The sequence below is a fragment of the Trichechus manatus genome, unplaced genomic scaffold, assembly GCF_000243295.1.
Source record: "Trichechus manatus latirostris isolate Lorelei unplaced genomic scaffold, TriManLat1.0 scaffold00161, whole genome shotgun sequence".
NCBI lineage: Eukaryota > Metazoa > Chordata > Mammalia > Sirenia > Trichechidae > Trichechus > Trichechus manatus.
In genome coordinates, this window is record NW_004444097.1 from 3,745,051 (window position 1) to 3,765,671 (window position 20,621).

The 20,621-nt window shown below is 41.3% G+C and overlaps 1 protein-coding gene across 1 annotated transcript in view; it reads right to left on the reverse strand.

Moving 5' to 3' along the window:
* FBN1 (fibrillin 1) overlaps positions 1 to 20,621 on the reverse strand; it is a 275,284-nt gene that overhangs the window by 110,953 nt on the left and 143,710 nt on the right. Inside the window, exons 9-12 of the mRNA XM_004386296.2 lie at positions 14,576 to 14,701; positions 6,092 to 6,250; positions 2,176 to 2,352; positions 1,138 to 1,278 (exon numbers count right to left, since the gene is read on the reverse strand). Of these exons, the coding sequence (XP_004386353.1) occupies positions 1,138 to 1,278; positions 2,176 to 2,352; positions 6,092 to 6,250; positions 14,576 to 14,701 (603 nt within the window). The remainder of the gene's footprint in view (positions 1 to 1,137; positions 1,279 to 2,175; positions 2,353 to 6,091; positions 6,251 to 14,575; positions 14,702 to 20,621) is intronic.

Below are 20,621 nucleotides of genomic sequence, written 5' to 3' on the forward strand. Positions count from 1 at the left end.
GAAGGACAACACACAATACAGGGGAAGTCAGCACAACTGGATTAAAGCAAAAGCTAACAAGTTTCCTGAATACAACCAAACAGTTCGAAGACAGAGTAGCAGGGGCAGGGGTCTGGGGAACATGATTTCAGGGGACATCGAGGTCAACTGGCATAACAAAGTTTATTAAGAAAATGTTCTGCATCTCACTTTGGTGAGTGGCATCTAGGATCTTAAAAGCTAGCAAGCTGCCATCTAAGATGCATCAATTGGTCCCAACCCACCTGGAGTAAAGGAGAATAAAGAACACCAAAGACACAAGGAAAGTATTAGCCCAAGAGACAGAAAGGGTTACATAAACCAGAGACTCCATCAGCCTGAGACCAGAAGAACTAGATGGTGCCCAGCTACCACCAATGACCCCGCTGACAGGAAACACTACAGAGAGTCCCTGACGGAGCAGGAGAAAAGTGGGGTGAAGAACTCAAATTCCAGTAAAAAGACAAGACTTAATGGTTTTATTGAGACTGGAGGGACCCTGGAAGACATGGCCCCTGGACTCTCTGTTAACCCAGAACTAAAACCATTCCTGAAGCTAACTCTTCAGACAAAGATTAGAAAGATGATACTTGTGAAGACTGTGCTTCTTAGTTCAAGTAGATGCATGACACTATAGGGGCAGCTCCTATTCAGAGGTGAGATAAGAAGGCAGAAAGGGACAGGATCTGGTTGAATGGATACAGGAAATCCAGGGTGGAAAGGAGGAGTGTGCTGTCACATTATAGAGAGAGCAACTAGGGTCACATAACAATGTGCATATAAATTTTTTCACTTAAAGCACAATAAAAATATGTATATGAAAAAAAAAAGATGGAGAAAGGGGGAGTCAAGGAATACAGGTGGCCTCTAGAAGCTGGAAAAGACGAGGAAATGGATTCTTCCCTGGAGCTGTCGGAGGAACGCAGCCCTGCCGACACCTTGATTTTAGCCCGGTGAGACCTGTGCTGGACTTCGAATCCACAGAACTGTAAGACAGTCGATTTGTGTTGTTTTACACCACTGAATCTGAGGTGATTTGTTACAGCGACATCAGAAAACTAGCACAGTCATGGCACAGAATTGCAATAGCTTCTTGGTGCCAACCCAGAGATTACATACCGATGCACTCCCCACGGAGGTCCAGCTGGAAGCCTTTGTTGCACTCACACCGGTAGCTCCCAGGAGTTGGAATGCAGCGTCCATTTTGACAGAGATAGCGGAACAACTGGCAGTAATCCGTGACATTGACTGGTAGCACCCCTAGAAGAAAAACATTAAACTCCTTGAAACTAGGTATAGCTATGGCACCTTTCCTCAGTACTTAAGCTGGTAATAATGGAGGAGATGCTGAATCACAAAGGCAGGAGAACTCTTTGGACAAAGGTCAGCTGACGGCAACAGCGCATATTTCCATTCCTGCCATCAGAGATCACACATGCCTGTGGTGCACTCAGAGGGGCCTTGTGCTCCAGTTCCAGCCTGCTCCTCCACCTGCTTTTCCCCACCCCATGCTCTGCCTCACTCGCAAGCCTGCAGTCTGGAGAAATAACAAAGGCAACGAGTGATTGGGGTTTACGGGCAAAACTGCTTTGCAAGATACATAACCCAAAGTATTACAGTGAAATCTGTGAGAGCTGCAAGTTGGCGGGACTGCTTTGTTTTTCTGGGTCTCACAAGTTCTCCGCCTTCAATAGAGTGCAGTCTTACCACTTTTCTGTTGCTCCTTTAAGTGGAAAATATTTGAGTTTTCCTTCTCTGACAGTTTTCTGCCTTACTTGGGTTCCAGCTTTCTCAGGTTTTACTGTATTTATACCTCCTCTATTAATGCAGCCTGTGAATCAGATTTAAATCTCCCACATAACTCCCCCACAGTTGGCTCAAAACATCAGTTAACAACAGGACATTAATCTTGGAGAATATGATAAAAAAAACAAAAACAAAAAAACAAACCCATTGCTATTGAGTCGATTCCAACTCACAGTGACCCTACAGGTTTCCAGAGAATATGATGGCCTCCCATTTTTCCCTATGCAATAGGCAACTTAAGAAAGTTACAATATATTTGTAAATTGAAAATTTAATCTTGCCAACTAGTAAATGCCTTTTAATGACTAAAGCAGGATAAATAACAACAAAGAAAGTTGTTTAAATTCTTACTTGGTGGTTCCCGAGATGGATACGGATATTCCACTGGTGGTCGAGGGATGGAGATTTGAGGTCCAGGAAAGCCAGGAGGAACAGGGTGCACTGGAGGAACAGGGCCAACAGGTGGGACAGGATACTCTGGTCTCCCAGGAATGACCATAGGGACAGCACACAGCTTGTTGAAATCCTCTGGAAAAACATAACACAGCACAACATGATAGGTGAGCTGTACCTTATGTCATAGGCCCTCAGAAGTCACCACTCTTACCTTTAAAGAAAATCTTTGAATAAAATTGATCTTCAAACCATTATGCTGCATACTGATTCCCTTCATTACCACACCCTGACTCAGTCAACTATTAACCCTAAGATTGCACATTTAGGTCAATTCCTGTTTTTCATAATGCCAGGTCATCATTAGAATACATTGTCTTTTAGGTTTGTGACACTTTTTTTTCTGGGCTCTCAAAAAGATGTTCTTAAACAGTATCCAGGACCAGGGATGTATTTACTTATTCATTTTCTTGTTTCCTAACCAATAGCCACATAAATTAACCATATGATTTTTTTCTCTCTTGCCACAATGTGGATAATTTTATTATCATTGTCGCATAGTGATTCTCCCATAAATACTTTTTATACTAGTTTCTTCCATTAACAGAAATTAGGCTAGTATATTTTTTTCATTTTAGACTAGAATTTGACTTATTCTAAGACACAGTAACACTTCTTACACTACATGCATTCATATTCCAAACTCATGGGACATTCTGCCAGTTTACATGTGGCTCAATACACCGGAAGGAGCCCTGGCAGCCCAATGGTTAAGCGCTCATCTGCTAACCAAAAGGTCAGTGGTTGGAACTCGCCAGTAGCTCTGTGGGAGAAAAGACCTGGTGATCTGATCTCATAAATATTACAGCCTAGGAAGCCCTGTGGGGAAGTTCTACTCTGTCCTATAGGGTTGCTATGAGTTGGAAGCAACTCAATGGCACACAACAACAAATATACTTGGCTATCAAGTACCCTGCTATTACTTTCTGGTCCATTTCTGAAACTTCCTTGATCATATTTGACATTTCAGCTCAGGTTAATGTTATACTTGCAGAGACTTCTATTACACATTTTAATTATGATTTATGTGGAATTTCAACCCACGGAGATTCTGTAGTACTTGACTGTCTGTGGAAAGGGTTTATATATTGTTTATGCTTCCCTGACACAGTATGCTAAAATCCCTCTTCTCAAACTACAATGATCCTTCCTATAGCGTTATCACCTGGACGTGCCACATTCATCATTTCCTGATTATCTGCCTTCCGTCAAACTTCTAGCATTAAGACTGAGCAGTTCTTGAAGTCAAGGATCATATCTAACTCATGACTAAATCCTACTCTTAGCCTAGCCCTACCAATGGCATATAAGAGGAATTAATTAATGTGTTGGAACTGAATGACAGTTATATTACAGGGATCACTTTGCTTCCAAGCATTAATTCAGTCTTTCTTTTTAAAGCCCTTTAAGATTTCTATAAAAGAAGTTGGATAGCCTATCAGCATTTCTCCTAATTAGGTGGGCATATTACTTTAAGCATCATTAAATGTATCACAGCCTCTCTAGGAAAGGGTGTCAGACAGGGTCCTGTACTCTTTCCCACTTTCTATAGCTAATGTCTCTCTTTTCTGTCTAGATACCTCCTAACCCAGAGATGATACTATTGGTTTTTTTTTTAAGGGTGAAAAGTTGATCAATCTAAGATAATCCTTCCTGTATCATCATGCACCCTAAGTTTCCCAGAGCTCTGTAGCTCTGGCATTGGAATATTTGAGCAAGCAAATGCCTACCTGCATATTAGTTTGTTCTGCCAGTCTGCTTTGTTCTGGGCCTATTTCAGGGCTGTGTATCTTTCGGTGGTACATACGGGAGAACAAGACCCTGCCAAGCCACACAGGAGAACCTGGACTTGTGCTCATCTGTCCCAAAGCAAGTCTTCCTGCAGACACCCAAACCTACCCTAGTCCCGTCTCTTCTGTTCAAGTTCTCAACACAGGGAAGGATCCACATCAATGCTGCTGACCCCTAAGTCAACACATGCATTAAAAATAGGTTCTCCCGGTACCCAAGCCATATGTTTCAGAAGAAAGTCATGTGCTTCTGAACAGTGACCTGCTAAATTATCCCCTAGTGAACTAAAGAGCATGGTTATATTTTTAGGCCACAGACAGTGAGCAAATCAGACAAAATATATGACTTGTTATGTTAAAATATATTGAAAGATATATTGCTTCTTTAATCCCCATATGTAATTCTCAGCAATAAACAAATTTTATAGCAACATCTATGAGCAGTCTACAAACCATGACGATGGGAAATGCACATTCTGTGAACAGTACACTCTAAAGCATCACACACAGGCTGCATTTATCCATCCCCACATTTATTTTCTCTCCTAAAGTTCCCTGATTTAAATACACTTTTGAGGAATCAGATTAAGAATGAGATACAACCCCAGTTTTTGCTAAGTACTGTGGAAGTATGAACAGCATGCGGAGTATGGGACTATAATGATAACTGAGATCCCTAAAGAGATTGATCACCTAGTAAGAAGTGACATGTGAACACCCATAGCCACAAAGCAGAACGTGTGGTATCTGTACTGCAGCAGCAGTACCAACAAGAGCCAGCAGGGCGCTGAGGACGAAGGGAGTGCTTCTAGCTGTGGTCACCCTGGGATGTTCATGCATTAGGTTGTGTTTGAGCTGGTCCTTGATGGATAAGAAGGTAGAGAACAGGAAAACATGGCAGGGGTGGACTAGGGAGTAAGGAGCTGAACCAGGAAGAAGTTTTCAGAAAAAAGAGCACCTTGAGTTTAGAAATGCTCAGATTAGGTTCAAAGATGGCTGGATAATGTAGTTAAACTAGAAAATAAAGCTAGTAGGAAAAACAAGAATTAAAAGATGAACTGGAGTCAGATTTGGGAACTCTAAATACTATGCTTAAGTAAAAAAAACAAAAACAAAAAAAAAGTTGCCGTCAAATTGATTCCAACTCATGGTAATCCCATGTGTGTCAGAGTAGAACTGTACTCCATAGGGTTTTCAGTGGCTGGTTTTTTGGAAGTAGATCGCCAGGCCTCTAGGTGGACTTAAATCTCCAACTTTTCCATTAGCAGCTGAGCATATTAACCATTGGCACCACCTAGGGCCTTAAGTAGTAAAATTTTATTTGCAAGAAATGGGGTGACTTGGACCACTGGATATTCCCTGCATTCATCCCAGGGAAAATTTCTGGACTTCTTTCTGTACATATTCCTCAGACATCATCTTTTTAACTAAACTTCAGAGGAGTTATGCTTTAAAGAATGTATATGGCAGTTATAGGCTGGAAGACAGGAGACCGGTAAGGAGGCCACTGCAATAATCCAGACTGGGGAAAATGAGCTTTCAGATGAGGAGTCGTGACAGAAATGAAAGGAATATGACAGATAAAAGAGATATTGTGAAGAAAAAACAAAAACAGGACTTGGCAACAAGTAAGAGGGAAGAGTTGAATGTTGGGGAGGGAGGAAATGTGTACCAGAAGAACTCATCCGAAAGGCGCTGGGAGAGCGAGTTTCATTCTATTGAGCTCTTGAGAGCTATATGGGAGCCCAAAGAAGTCCGTGAGAATAAGGAGCATGCGCTTCCTGAAAAGGTTGCTATTTAGTGGTAATAAGCAAGCTCAGTGGGAAGCAGGACTTGAAAATAGTATTATTTGCAAGGTTCTCTTCATTTTCCCTATTCATTATCTACAGAAATTCCCTGAATGAAATTCCCTTACATTTTCTGAGAACTTATTCATTTTTGTGGGTTTCCCCGAGATCCGGGTCACGCACACTGCCATTTGGGCTTGAGGGGGCTGGGAGGCTTGATAACTGGGAGGCTCTTACCAGTCGCTCTGATCGGGCACATCTCAGGGGCCACGGCGACCCCGGGAGACCAGCATCGGCCAAGGTCGCAGCAGCACTGCATCTTGGTTATGGACTGTGGCAGCTGGCTAGAACAGCGGCCATTTGTCAGAGCCGTGTAACAGTACCCTGGGCGAACATCTGAGAGGACAAAGAAACACAGGCACACATATCAGTGAGATCAAACTTTTCATAACACTCTTCTGCCCCCGCACCTCGGCACTTCACACTCAGGCTGTGTCAGGATTAACTCACACCTCTGCCCCTGGAAGGGAAGCTGCTCAGGAAGAGTGCTCAGTCAGGAATCCCTTGTCCCACACCTTTTGCCCCTGCACGCTGGTGCACTTGGCCAGAGTCCCAGATTCCAGACCCAAGGTGGGAAGCAATGATTAAAACCATATGTGCCATAGGAAAAGAGAGACTAAGAAAATCACTGGTGGGGACAGTTGATTATTTATCTATACTGTAAAGAGACTGTGTTGTCCTTGGTTTCAAACGGCTTCATTTGAGCCACTTCAGGCAAATATTTATACAAATCTATTTTAAAACAACATTAAGTCTACATTTCAAAAAGATCTTTCTTATTTTTCTGTCTGAAACTGTGAGTCAGACTTGTGAGGTTTTTTTTAAGGAATGAGCCACTTTGCAGTTAGCTCCAATGCTTGTTAACCAGGACTTCCTTTTGTTTTATGGCCGTAATGGATTTTATAAGGAGCTAATTATTTACAAGATCAAAATGTACATGATTCCAAGTTCTTGATCCTATAGGATACAACATATCTTGAAGGAACTTTTTTTTTTTTTTTTTTTTTTGGCAGAAAGGTATCTTCTCAAAGCAACATGTAAGATACATTTCTATATATCACTTTTATTAGATTACATCATGTCTGACTGTCATGACAACATCTAACACATAGCACAACAACTCGGGACTACCAAGAAAGAGTTTGTGACATAGGAGACACCTACTGCCTCACGGGGGCATTCGTGATATAAAGGAGGCCGGTGGCAAAGTACAAAACACCCTTATCTACCTGACATGTTCTGAGGCGTACCTCCCTTCAAATAAAATCTATCTCTGTACAGTTAGAATTAAATAATGTTCTGAAAAGTAAATAATATTTTAAGTATGCTTATTGTTTAAAGGAATGTAGTTGTAAATCTTTCTGCACAGTGAAGAATTTTTCTTTTTATAGTCAAATATTCATCCCTATGTTTCCTGTAAGTCTGAATATTACACATCAAGTTTGCTCAGAGAGGCTAGTACCTATAATGGTCTTCACTGACATCATTCCTAAGAATGTAAAGCCTGCAAATCTTGAGGATTTCAAATGAGTTACCATAAGATAACCCAGTGTCACACGAAAAGAGCTGAAGATCCTTAGCTGAAATGTTCATTATTACTGAAATTTGTTTTCACTGGTGTCATGGTTTGGATTATGTCCCCCAAAAAATGTGTGTATCGACTTGGCTAGGCCACGATTCCCAGAATTGTGTGGTTGGCCTCCATTTTGTGATTGTAATTTTATGTTAAAGAAGATTAGGGTGGGATTGTACCACCACCCTTACCCAGGTCACGTCCCTGAGCCAATGTAAAAGGAGTTTCCCTAGGGTGTGGCCTGCACCACCTTTTACCTTATAAGAGATAAAAGGAAAGGGAAGCAAGCAGAGAGTTGGGGACCTCATACCATCAAGAAAGCAGTGTCAGGAGCAGAGCGCGTCCTTTGGACTGGGGTCCCTGCGCCGAGAAGCTCCTAGTCCAGGGGAACCCTGATGAGAAGGCCAAAAGAGAGAAAGCCTTCTCCTGGAGCTGACACCCTGAATTTGGACTTTTAGCCTACTTTACTGTAAGGAAATAAACTGCTCTTTGTTAAAACCATCCACTCGTGGTGTTTCTGTTATAGCAGCACTAGATGACTAAGACAACTGGTTATAATGTTCATGGAATATATTAAAGTGTGAATACACAACAGTATGATGTAATGGTTAAGAGCACAGACCCTAGACCAGGACACCTGGGTTCTAATCCCACCTCTATCACGTCTGAGCTATCTCGAGTAACCTGTGCCTCAGTTTCTTCATTTGTAAGATGGGGATAATACTAGTCCCTCTCTTACTGGACTGTTGTGAGGATTAAATGAGGTAATATTTGTAAAGCTTATAGAACTGTACCTGTCACATAGAAAGCTCTATGTTTTAGCTGTTATCATTATTGCTACGAATTTTAAGTATGAATAAAAAACAATAGTCTTAACTATAAGAGAAAAAAAAAGAATATAAGAAAATAGAATTCTACATATCCCAAATCAGAAGCACATAAGCAGATAATGAGGATTCTGTGTTTTGCACAAAATTGAATAAAATATTTCAAAACCAAAATATTACCTACTTAACAAAAGTAATGGGCTAGGAATTTATTTTCTTTTTAACCTTTTATTTACTAATCTATATGAAACAATATACAAATATACTTTTTAGCCAAGGAGTTAGAAAAGGATGTAGCAGTTAATGATTTTAACCTTTAACCAACATGGCTAAAACCTGACCTTTTTACCAAAAAAAGAAAAATGTATTCTAAGTAATCAACTCATAATCAACTGCAAAATAAAAACAAGGTTAATTTAGAAACATATAAATTACCAGTACTAAGCGAAGAAGGTTAAAGCAAACCTAAACAAACCATAAAAGAAAATTATGGGTCAGCTTTGAAGGATACAAAATTATTTCTGAAAAGTACTTAAAACCACTAGCAAGTATAAATGTGCTTTCCAAAAATTTTTTGTGGCTCCAATTCCTGTACCTCTGGTCAGACTGAAGTCTCAGCAAAGAGGCAGAACAGGTTTTATTCCAGCCTGATCTGGGATGAACAGGCTGGAGAGGGGGTAAAGACAAGGCTGTTCCAGGCAGCCAAGGCCAGTACCTGCCCCACAAAGATGGTAGAGAAATGGAAGCTGCAGAACTTCCTGCATTTGAATTTGCATTTCCTTCAAGCCACTAATACTTTACATCCTCAGGGATTAGTAAATGTTTTGTGCATCGAACTGAAAGGCTGTTAGGAAGAGATGTTCAAAACTGGTTTGTTACCCAGCTTTGAATGAATTTGGTGATCACAGTCCAGTGTAAACACTTAAAAAATTATGAAATATGTGTCTATAATTTTCAGCGTGGGCTATCTTTCAGAACAAAATGAGGGCTACAGCTGCCAGTGGCAAACTCTCAATGGGCTAATGTCTATCATTTAGCAAATTAACTGTGTTAACTATGTTACTGCTCACTGTCTGACACACTTAATTGATAAGCCAATGGCCCAGAGACTCTGGATCAAAATGGCAAATATTGGAGCTGGAAAAAAATTATAAGCCATGTTTGGGTTACCAGTATTCCCTGATTTTAAATGGCAGCCACCCCTACAATAATTATTTTGTTAATTTCTCCTTTTGCTGGCATGAGAGCTTTCGTTAAAAATACATACCTTCACACAACTTGGTATCTTAAAACCCACAGGGGTAATAAGCAGAGGGAAGGAAAAGCTGTGAAATCAGGAACCATTGGAGGAAATTACCCTGGTGTACTCCAGCCTGAAGTTTTTCAGCCTTGTTAGGTAGCCCTGCCACAGGAAGTGAGGAGGGAACCACTCTGATGCTAGGTCACTCTGCATGGAGGGTGAGGGGCAGCTTTCCAGTCATCCCAAGGCCTATGGGAGCCTCGGGAGAAGAGTGTCAGGATCTGGGGGTGTTTAAAGCAGGCAGGAGGAACCACAGGTACCATCATCTATTTTAAATCTGCCCAGGCCAAGCCATCTGTCAGAAAAAGAGTAGAAAACCTTCCCACTGTCTCCCCTTTTGAACTACTTGGCCCTTAGTCTTAGGATCTAGAAATCACTTTACATTAGAATAAATATATTATGGACTAAATAGGCTTTTAGAGGTTATCCTAGCCTATCAACAGGCCTCTCCTAACCAACAATTCACATTGTTGTGTCCAACCAGAAACTAGGAGCTGTCGGGCCCAAACTAGGTACAGGTCATCTTCACAACCCCTAGGAGTTGAAAAGAAAACACAAGGATATAGAAAGACCACCCTACACAAAGCATTATAAAGTGCCAAAGAGTAGCACAAAACAATAATAAATGGATGGATGGATGGATGGATGGGTGTGGATGGATGGATGGGTGAATAAATAAACAGAAGTCTGCAGGGGCTTAGAGAACAAAGGGAGTGCTGGGGCTGGGGAGGGAGGTTTCACAGAGCACGCAGGGTCTGAGCTAGGCCTCTAAGGCCGTACAAGCCTCAAATTAGTAAAGAATAGGCAGGTTTCCAGACGAGGGAAGAAGAAAAAAAACTCATGTGCCTGGCCTGGAGAGTTTATGCTCAGGAGTCTCAGGGGTCATGGTGAGGAAGGCATGCTGGGACTGACTGGTTAATGGCGGTTACTGAATTGCCAAACAGTGTTTAGACTTTACCCTGATGACAATGGAAAATCAATAAAGGCTTTTGGGCAGGGGAATAAATTCCAACTCTGAAATTCTATTAAGCTACAAAGAAGATGTACTTTAGGAAAGGTAATGAACTGGAGAAGTCAAAACTCTCAATTAGCGGCTACTGTAAAATCCCAGGCCAGTGATAATTAAGACAATAGGACACAGAGAAAAGATGGGACAGATCATAATTACACACACTGAGTAAGTAAAGCATGGTAATATGGGAGGGAAGAAGGAAAGAGTCAAAATATGTCTTGAGTCTGGGTGATAGAGAAACTGATGGTAGTATATATAATACATAAATATCAGGAGGCAAAATGGGACATTCAGGAGGACATTCCCAGCCCTCTGAGTGCCATATGGAATTAGAATTTGAGACAGTAAGATCAACATTAGATAAAAATATCTGAGAGGCTTATAATTTGATGATAGAAGGTAACCCATAGAATTTCATGGCTAGAAAAGATGTACAAAAAAGATACTACATACATCACTATCTAAATATAGGGTTTCTATTGGTTAGATTTATTAATTCCAAACAGCCAACTTACAGATCTTGAATTTGTTTATAAGTTGGGGACTATATATTTTTAATCAATAGGGATAATTTGTGGGGTCTCTATAGTAACAATGGACTGAAACATACCAACAATCACTAAGACAGAGCAGGACCAGGCAACATTCGTTCTTTTACTCTTAAGGTCACTATAAGTCAGAGCCCAATCAGTGGCAACAAGCAACAACAACACAGTTTAGCACAGCAAGAAACAGGAGCACCAGGGAAAGGAAGAAATGCCATTGGGACCATTTTATATAACAAGTTGCTAACTATGGTCACCACAAAGTTCCAAGGAAGCAGAATCAGGGCTTGAATAGGGCCATGGCAAGAAGAGTCTGCTGCATCGTGTTCATTTGGGAGGAAGCAATGGAAGGAGTTTGAACTGTGGACTCCCACAGACTCCAACTGGCCTCCCAGCTCCATCACTTGGATAACTGGACCATGTATATTAGCTACCTAACCTCTCTAAACCTCAGCTTCTTCCCATCTGATGGTACTGCTGTAAACATTAAATCAGATAATTTACATAAAATACCTCACTCAAGGAGGTGATCCATATATCTTAGTTCCCTTCTCCCTTTCTTCTTTTGTAAAAAGTTAGTGTGATGAGTATATATGGTAAAAAGAAAAGAACTTCAAATATGTAAACTGTCTGATGTGTAAATGTATTTTAATTATTTTGATGTAGTGTGGGGCTCTTTCTGAGGATTTAAAAAAACAAAACAAAACAAAAACTATCTATTGTCTGGCCAGGAAAGAACTTCTGATCTAGCTCTCCACTAAGTATATCCACTGGAGGTCATGTGCTAATTGGGACAGTTTGGAAAGAAAAAGGAGCTTCGTGAATTGCACTTGGCATTTTTTCACTGCAGTTCCAGTGTCCATGGAGCCATTCCAGAAAATTAGCCAATCCTGGCACCACCATTGTTTCTATGGAAAATTCCAGATATGCTTCCCTCATTTAGTTGTACTTATTCAAATATTAACTGTAAGAGACTGTCCTCAGCTTTTATTATATGTGACCAAGTAAAAAGGAATTCAAAATTTCAAGTGCAATTCAGTTTTGGTCTGAAATCTCTGGCCTGTGGTGAGGAAGAAGCTGAGTGTCTTTGAAAATATGGACCAGAAATCAACATCAAAAGGCAGCATTTGTTTTTCCCTAAGACTATGTGTCACAGGCTTCACAGACTTGCCCTAATAACATGGAGCTACTCATTTAGATATTCAACAAATACTTGAGTACTGTTATCAATTGAATTATGTTCCCCCAAAATATGTGTTGAAATCCAAACCCCTGTACTTGTAAATATGACCCTGTTTGGAAATACGGTTTTCCTTTTGTTATGTTAATGAGTTCATACCAGAGTTGGGTGAATCCTAAACCTAATCACTTTTTTTTAAATGATATTTTATTGTGTTTTTGGTGAAAGTTTACACAGCAAACTGGGTCCCCACTTAACAATTTCTATGCTATTATTCAGTGACATTGGTTATATTTTTCATAATATGTCAACATTCTCATTATTTCTATTCTGGTTGTTCTTCTTCCATTAATCTAGCTTCCCTGCCCACTCCCCCCGCCCCCCCCCACACACACCTTACCTGCTCATCTTTGCTTTAGGGTAAATGTTGACTGGTCTCATATAAATGATTTTTTAAAAGAGCTCAGTACCCACTCATGATACTGTTTATTTTATGATCCAAACTGTTAGTTAGCTGAACGCGACCTCCAGGAGTGGTTTCAGTTCCACATTTAAAGGGTATCTCAGGGCGACAGTCTTGGGGGTCCCTCTAGTCTCTCCCCGACCAGTAAGTCTGGCCTTTTTCAAAAATTTGAGTTTTGTTCTACACTTTACTCCCATTCTATCCAGGACCATCTATCATGTCCCTGGTCAGACAGTTGGTAGCGGTAGCTGGGCACCATCTAGTTCTTCTGGTCTCAGAAACCTAATCACTTCTGAGTTATAAAAAGAACAGAACAGAGACACACACGGAGGAGGACACCGTATGAAGACAGACACACACAGGGCAGATGCAGCTGCAAGGCCAGGAGCGCCAAAGATTGCTGACAGTTACAAAAAGCTAAAATAGACAAGAAAGGACCTCTCCCTAGAGCCATGCCCTAAATTCAGACTTCTAGTCTCCGGAACTGTGAAAAAACAGATTTCTGCTCTTTAAAGCCACCCACTTGTGGTATTTCTGTTATTGCAAACTAAGAGAAGAGCCTCCTGTACACGAGGAATTATGCTGAGAGCCACTGGGGACACAAGGAAACAGTTACTGTTTCTAGGGAGAGCTTTCAACTTCATTAGAGAGACAAAAACAGACACACATAATGTTCCTATAAGGCCACCTATGAGAAGCATACACTCAAGTAAGGGAGACACTGCTTTCAGGCAAGCTGACTTGGGTCATCTTTAAAGACACAGAACCTGAACAGAGCATGAAAGGCGGCTTGAGCTGGGAAGAAGAGTATTCTGCGTGGTGTAACACGCATAATTAAAACATGAAGGAATAAAAATGAACAGCACATCTGGGGCGAGAAACAGGGACTGTGTCAATAGGTTAGCGAGGTGGAGCGGGCTCAGACAGTGAAGTGCCTTAATTACCAGGCCATACACGCTACATACAGCTTGATTGTTAGAATACTGGACTTTGAAGGAATTCTTAGCAATCATTAAATCCAGCAATTGTTAGAGCTACTTTTTTCAACAACAGAACCCCTCATATAATTATGTCTTACATGGAACCCTAACATCCACATCTGATGAAAGTGGAACTATCATACCTGGACGCATGGTGGAGGGAGCAGAAGCCATTTCACGCAGCCCTCCCCTTTACACTGCCCTCTCCTCAACCCCAGCAGGCCCAGAGGGTTTTGCAGCACCTGGAGGATCCAGGGGACAGAGACTTAACACCATTAATTTCTAAGTTCTAATGGAAAGCTACCAGAGGTTTTTGAGCAATAGTTATTTAATGAAAACACTGTTTTCAGAAGATAAATCTAACAAGACGGATTGTAGGGAAAGCAGGAAGCAGGAAGACCAATTAAGAGATGACTGTGAAATTTCAGACCAAAATTAACACAGGTCTTGGGAAATGACTGAAGGTGGGAGTTAAAAGAGAGAGGTGTCAGGGCTGACTTCAAGGTGTGACACTCATGTAACTACAATGTTAATTTATAGACTAAGGATATGTGGAGGATCTCCTGGAGTGTCCCTCTTTTATGGGAGGCAAAAACCCCAAAACAAGACCACAAGGTGTCTCCGTTCTTAAAGAGGGGCTCAACGGTTTAACGCTCACATTTCCATGAGTGTACATTTTACCCAAGTGAGAAACGTGTGCCCCTTAGCAAACATCTTAGAAAGACAGTCACGATGGAACTGATTCACATAAACCATGCGTGCTGTTTGTAATTAAACTTACCTATGCATCTGGTACCATCGGGAGACGTGTAAAAACCTGGGGGACACTTGCAAAAGTAACTGCTGACGGTGTTTGTACATTCGCCCCCATCACAGATTCCAGGAATAGTGCTGCATTCATCAATATCTGCAACATAAAAAAGGGTTTCAGTATTTACAGAACACAGTAGAAACCCATGCATCATTACAAGGATTCAGATGTAACGCTAGTCAAATCATGCCCCTAAAAGCAGCCATCTTTACCGAATAAAAGCTGCATGTAGAATAGTCAATTCAAAGTATGAGTGTCTCTTCTCTCAACACAGACTTATCAAAGGGATTTACCAAACTCAAGAGATTAGAGCAAAATGAAAGAACACCCCCCCGCCTTTTACATCCAAGACTGTGTACTGTTGTTTCACAAAGTACCTGGGATGCTAATATTCCAAATGTCATTTATTTTAAAAGCTTGTTGTCCCTGTTCTATATTTTGCATTTCAACTCCCTTTTTAATTACTCTATATTCTGCAGCACTTCTTGATTTCTTTTCAACTTGATTTTCCACAAAGCAGATGCTGAAATTCTATCCCCATTCCTCCTCCAACTGTGATCTACTCCAGTAGTTCAAGTCGTTCCAACTAATGGTGACCCTATCTGTGTCAGAGTAGAATTGTGCTCAATAGGGTTTTTGATGGCTGATTTTTTGGAAGCACATCACCAGGCCTTTCTTCTGAAGCACCTCTGGGTGGACTCAAACCTGCCAACCATTGGATTTACAGGCACCTGTTATTGTTGGCACCACCCAGGTCTCCAATCACCTGTGAAGTAAATGCAATACCATTCAAGAAATGTCTGATTCCCCACAGCTGCAAAAGCTACATGGAAAAGCTCACTTGCTGGGTAGCAGACACTTTTTACCATCATTGTATCTAGAAGTTAGCGCTGTGGTAAGAATTTGCTTTAGGGAAGAAGGAAGAAAAAATCAGTCTGGAGTGAAGAAACAGTAAAGAAATGGCATTTTGTTTGTTGACTACAGAGGTAATCATATACTTTTTTTTCTTAAAATCATGCCATAGCTAAACCGATTCTAAGTAAAAGAAATCTACTGGCTTTACTGTTTTTTAGCAATAATTTGCTAAAGCAGCATTCAGTAATGCTACAGAGAGGAATATTATGTGGAAATCACAATCTTTTCCAGTTATTTTCAGGGTCACCACGTGGATACCGGAGTCCCTGAGAGGTGCAAATCATTAACGCGCTTGGCTACTAACGGAAAGGTTGGCAGTCTGAGTCCACCCAGACGTGCCTCAGAAGAAAGGCCTGGCGATCTACTTCCCAAAAAATCAGCCATTGAAAACCCTACTGAGCACAGTTCTACTCCTACACACATGGGGTCTCTATGAGTCAGAGTCAACTCAATGGCAACTGGTTTACATGGACTTGTTTATTGTTGTGTGCTGTCCAGTCAATTCAGACTCATAATGACCCTGTAGGACAGAGGAGAACTACCCCACAGGGTTTCCAAGGTTGTAATCTTTATGGAAGCAGACTGCCACATCTGTCTCCTGCGGAGTGACTGGTGGGTTTGAACTGCTGACCTTTCAGTTAGCAGCCAAAAGCTTAAGCATTGCGCCACCAGGGCTCCTTTTTACACAGATACCAGGCTGAGTATTGAGGGTGCCTGCTCCTTTGAGGGCAGAAGCTATATAACACTGCTAGACTTCTATAGGTAGCTCAGTTCTCCACTTCTGTGCAGTCCATGTCAGGCTGACCAAGAAATTCAATGCTGAATCTTTTACTGTTTCACATTTCTTAAAAACACAACATAGCAACCAAAACCAAAAAGATGAAAAAGCGTATTTTAATATTTTAGATCAAAATTTTCAACATAACTCTATAAACAGAATAAGCAAGAACCAAGACATTCATGTTACTAGAAATGTAGCATTTGAAATACTACTCCCAAAATGTTAACTATTTGTACAATTATAAAAAATACTTAAAAACAAAAGATAATTCAGGCATGAAACCAAATTCATCATTGGCCTGCTTAAGATAGTCAATTAATACTCATAAGTGTGGTACTGGGTAATTATGTTTAGCTATGCATTTAATCTTTATTTTTTCACCAGAAGCTTCTTGGTGAAACTGTAGCACTCTTTTCTCCATACTTCATGTCAATGAAATCAATGGTCATGCAGAAGAACAGCAGGGCCACCAAGTCACGCCATCTTTTTCTTTGTTCCCTTCAGTTTGGTGGACCTTTTGTTAATATCTTATCCAACACAGGCAAACCTTGCTTTAAGCTAATGAGGTATACGAAAAACTTTGTGATTCTGCCTTGCAAAATACTTGTTCATGAATTTACTTTAAGTTTTGACTTAATATGACAAAGTATTTGTCATTGAACCTTTTCAGAAACCATTCCCTATGTAACTCAAGACCAACCTGAAACTTGCCAAGCCTCCTTCTAAGCATTTGATCTGACCTTGTGGTGTGAGTGCTAACCAAGACTTGGCCAACGTGGGTGACCATCCTAAGGGGAGGGAGTGCCCACTTGGTGCTCTCAGTAGCATCTGAATTATCTTTATGATGGCTTTCTGTGGTGTGATGAATGAATTGTGGTAGACACTGGGATGCACCACTGCAGACTTCCCTTCAAGAAAGGACTGATTGCCCCCAGCCACTAGGAGTGCTGACAGCAGACAACCTCTGGCTCTCAGTCCCTTCAGGGATTGCCTCAGCTGAAGGGAGCCACCTAGCCTTCCCAGAAAGCCACATCCAATGACTGACTGAGGAGGAGGTATAAAGGCCTGGTCAATTTGACCCAATGGGGGACAAGTCTGAAAAGCCACTCCAATTCCCCAGTTCCCTGTGGAGTTGTGGAGCTGTCTTTGGGCTGTATCACAGCCTTCCTTCTCTGTCTGCATACTCTTGCTCCTCGCCTTCTCTCCCACAGGTGTTGATGCCAAGAACACTCTCTAATAAGCATCACGAATGCTATGAGGTTGGCCCTCAGGCCTGAGTTCACTGGTTTCCTCTAAGGAAGAGGAAAAAGTCCCTTAGGACAAACCCGAGCACTTCCTTCAGGGGGAGCTTCTCAAGTGCCAGACTCAAGCATTAACAACTGTCAATCAGTGTGGCACCAGGAAGGCAAGAGAGGACACTGGGAACTTCCTTCTGAGGTTAATGTTAGCCGAAGGTACAGGGTTTCTGCGTGGCCTCATCTCAAAGACCATCACAGCTTTCTACACTGACCTAGGGAGAGGTGAGGTTTGACCCAAGCCTGCAGGAAGTATTACAATGGCCTGGTGGCATGTTGAACTCTGAAAGCCTCAAGGTCTAAGAACAAGAACACTTCTGCTTCAATCCAAGTACTGCTCTTAATTTATAAAACAAAATGGAGTACAAGTGGATCAGATTCAAGTATCTTCTGCCTCAAGTTCACCCTGTCAGTCAAACAGGCAGCAGTGATACTGTTTACGTGCAGTTTAACCTCTTTAAAAGCAAAATCACCGTTCTTTTATTCTAGGCTAGAGGCTAAACCAAACAATATTTCACTGTTTATATGAGAGTCAATGTGAACATAAACAGCATTGTCATTGTGAAGTTTTGTAATGGTAAAAATGCATATTCTATTCTGACAGATACAAGTTTCGCTGCCGTGAGTAAGCATCAGAAAAACGGCCAACGAAAGGGACTAAGGTTCTAGAGCTGGCATAACATCTGAAGGCATATCTTAAGGGGGTTCTTTAATGTTGCTCTTTCTGTATTTACCCCGTTACTCTCCAACTTCAAAAAAACAAACAAATATATAAGAGGCCTACAGGATTGGATAAGGAGTCTTGGTGACCCAAACAGTTAAGCACTTGACTGCTAACCGAAAGGTCACCGGCTTGAACCCACCCAACAGCTCCACAGGGGAAAAGACCTGGCATTTTACTCCCACAAAGATTACAGCTTAGGAAGCCCTGTGGGACAGTTCTACTCTGTCACATGGGGTCACTATGAGTCAAAATTGACTCAATGGCACCTAACAACAGGATTGGATGGCCTTGTTTAAGACAGAGGAAGATATTAACTATATCACAAAGGTATTAAGAAGAATATCCCTTTCTCAAAGTGTCCCTAAAATTTAATGTTTGGACCATACAATGCCTATCAAAGATCATGTGAGGAGCACTGTCTGTTAAAATCCTTCCTCATCCTGTTAATGTAAATGACTAACATCCTTATTAGCCTCTTAACATACATCAATATCCAAAGAGGTTACTTAAATGGTAGCATCTATCAGAAGAAGTTATCTTGAAAACACAACTGACTTTGGCAGGAGAAGGGAGCATCTTCTTTTATATGCCGGCTAGGTTAGATGTGGACCCTTTGCTGAGATAGTAACAACAGCAGCAATAATAACAACAGCTAACATGTATTGAGTGCCAGGCGTTATCTAGATGCTTCATGTGTAATACCTCCTCCAATCCTCACAGTATAGGCATGATCATGGGACCTGATTTTTATACCTCTGGTGCCCAGGCATAGCTCTTGCATTACACTGAGGTCTTCTGAAAACTGGCATGAGTAAAACCCAAATTAAAACAAATAGATTTATCAGTTATAAACCAAAAAAAAGACCAAACTCACTGCCATTGAGTCAATGCTGACTCATGGTGACCCTATGTGTTACAGAGGAGAATTGTTCCATAGGGTTTTCTTGGCTGTAATCTTTACGGAAGCAGATCACTAGGCCTTTCTTCTAAGGAATCGCCGGGTGGGTTCAAACTGACAACCATTAAGTTAGTAGTAGAATGCAAACCATGTGCCCTACCCAGGAATCATATAAAGTGATGTTGAACCCAAGTCTCCAATTGGCAAGTGTTTTGGGGAGAGAGAGAGGAATTGCTGACACAACCTCACTTGCTGAAAGTGAAGAGGATTTGAAGCACTTACTGATGAAGATCAAAGACTACAGCCTTTAGTATGGATTATACCTTAGCATAAAGAAAACAAAAATCCTCACAACTGGACCAATAAGCAACATTATGATAAATGGAGAAAAGACTGAAGTTGTAAAAGTTCCATTTTTCTTGGATCCACAATCACTGGCCATGGAAGCAGCAGTCAAGAAATCAAATGATGTATTGTACTGGATAAATCTACTGCAAAAGACCTCTTTAAAGTGTTGAAAAGCAAAGATGTCACTTTGAGGACTAAGGTGTGCCTGACCCAAGCCACGATATTTTCAATAGCCTCATATGCAAGTGAAAGCTCTACAATGAATAAGGAAGAAGAATTGATGCCTTTGAATTATGGTTATGGCGAAGAATATAGAATATGCAATGGACTGCCAGAAGAATGAACACATGTTTCTTGGAAGAAATACAGCCAAAGTGCTCCTTGGAAGTGAGAATGGTGAGCCTTTGTCTCATGTACTTTGGATATGTTATCAGGGGGATCAGTCCCTGGAGAAAGACATTATACTTGGTAAGGTAGAGGACCAACAAAAAAAAGAGGAAGACCTTCGAGAAGATGGATTGGCTCAGTGGCTGCAACCATGGGCTCACACATAGCAACAATCATGAGGCTAGCGCAGGACTGGGCGGTGTTTCATTCTGTTGTACATAAGTTGCTATGAGTCAGAACTGACTCAACGGCACCTAACAACAAGAAGAGGCATGCCCTCAACACCAAACAGGCCAGGAAATACATCCTAGTGCACATCTCCTACTTTTCACACAGATAAAGATAAAACTGAGCTAGGCCAAGCTGCTAAATTTGAAGCTTATTTAATGACTTCCAAGAAAAAAAAACCAAACCAGTTGCCGTTGAGTCAATTCCAACTCATAGCAATCCTATAGAACAGAGCAGAGTTTCCAAGGAGCACCTGGTGGATTCAAACTGCTGCCCTTTTGGTTAGCAGCCATAGCAGTTGCTCTTAACCACTACGCCACCAGGGTTTCCCTAATGACTTTAGATTCCCCTTAAAAGCCCCTCCTCAATGGCACACCCTCTTCCCTTCAGGGGCCTAGTAGTGTCTTTCTACACTCCTGAACCACCTTGTTTCTTAGCCC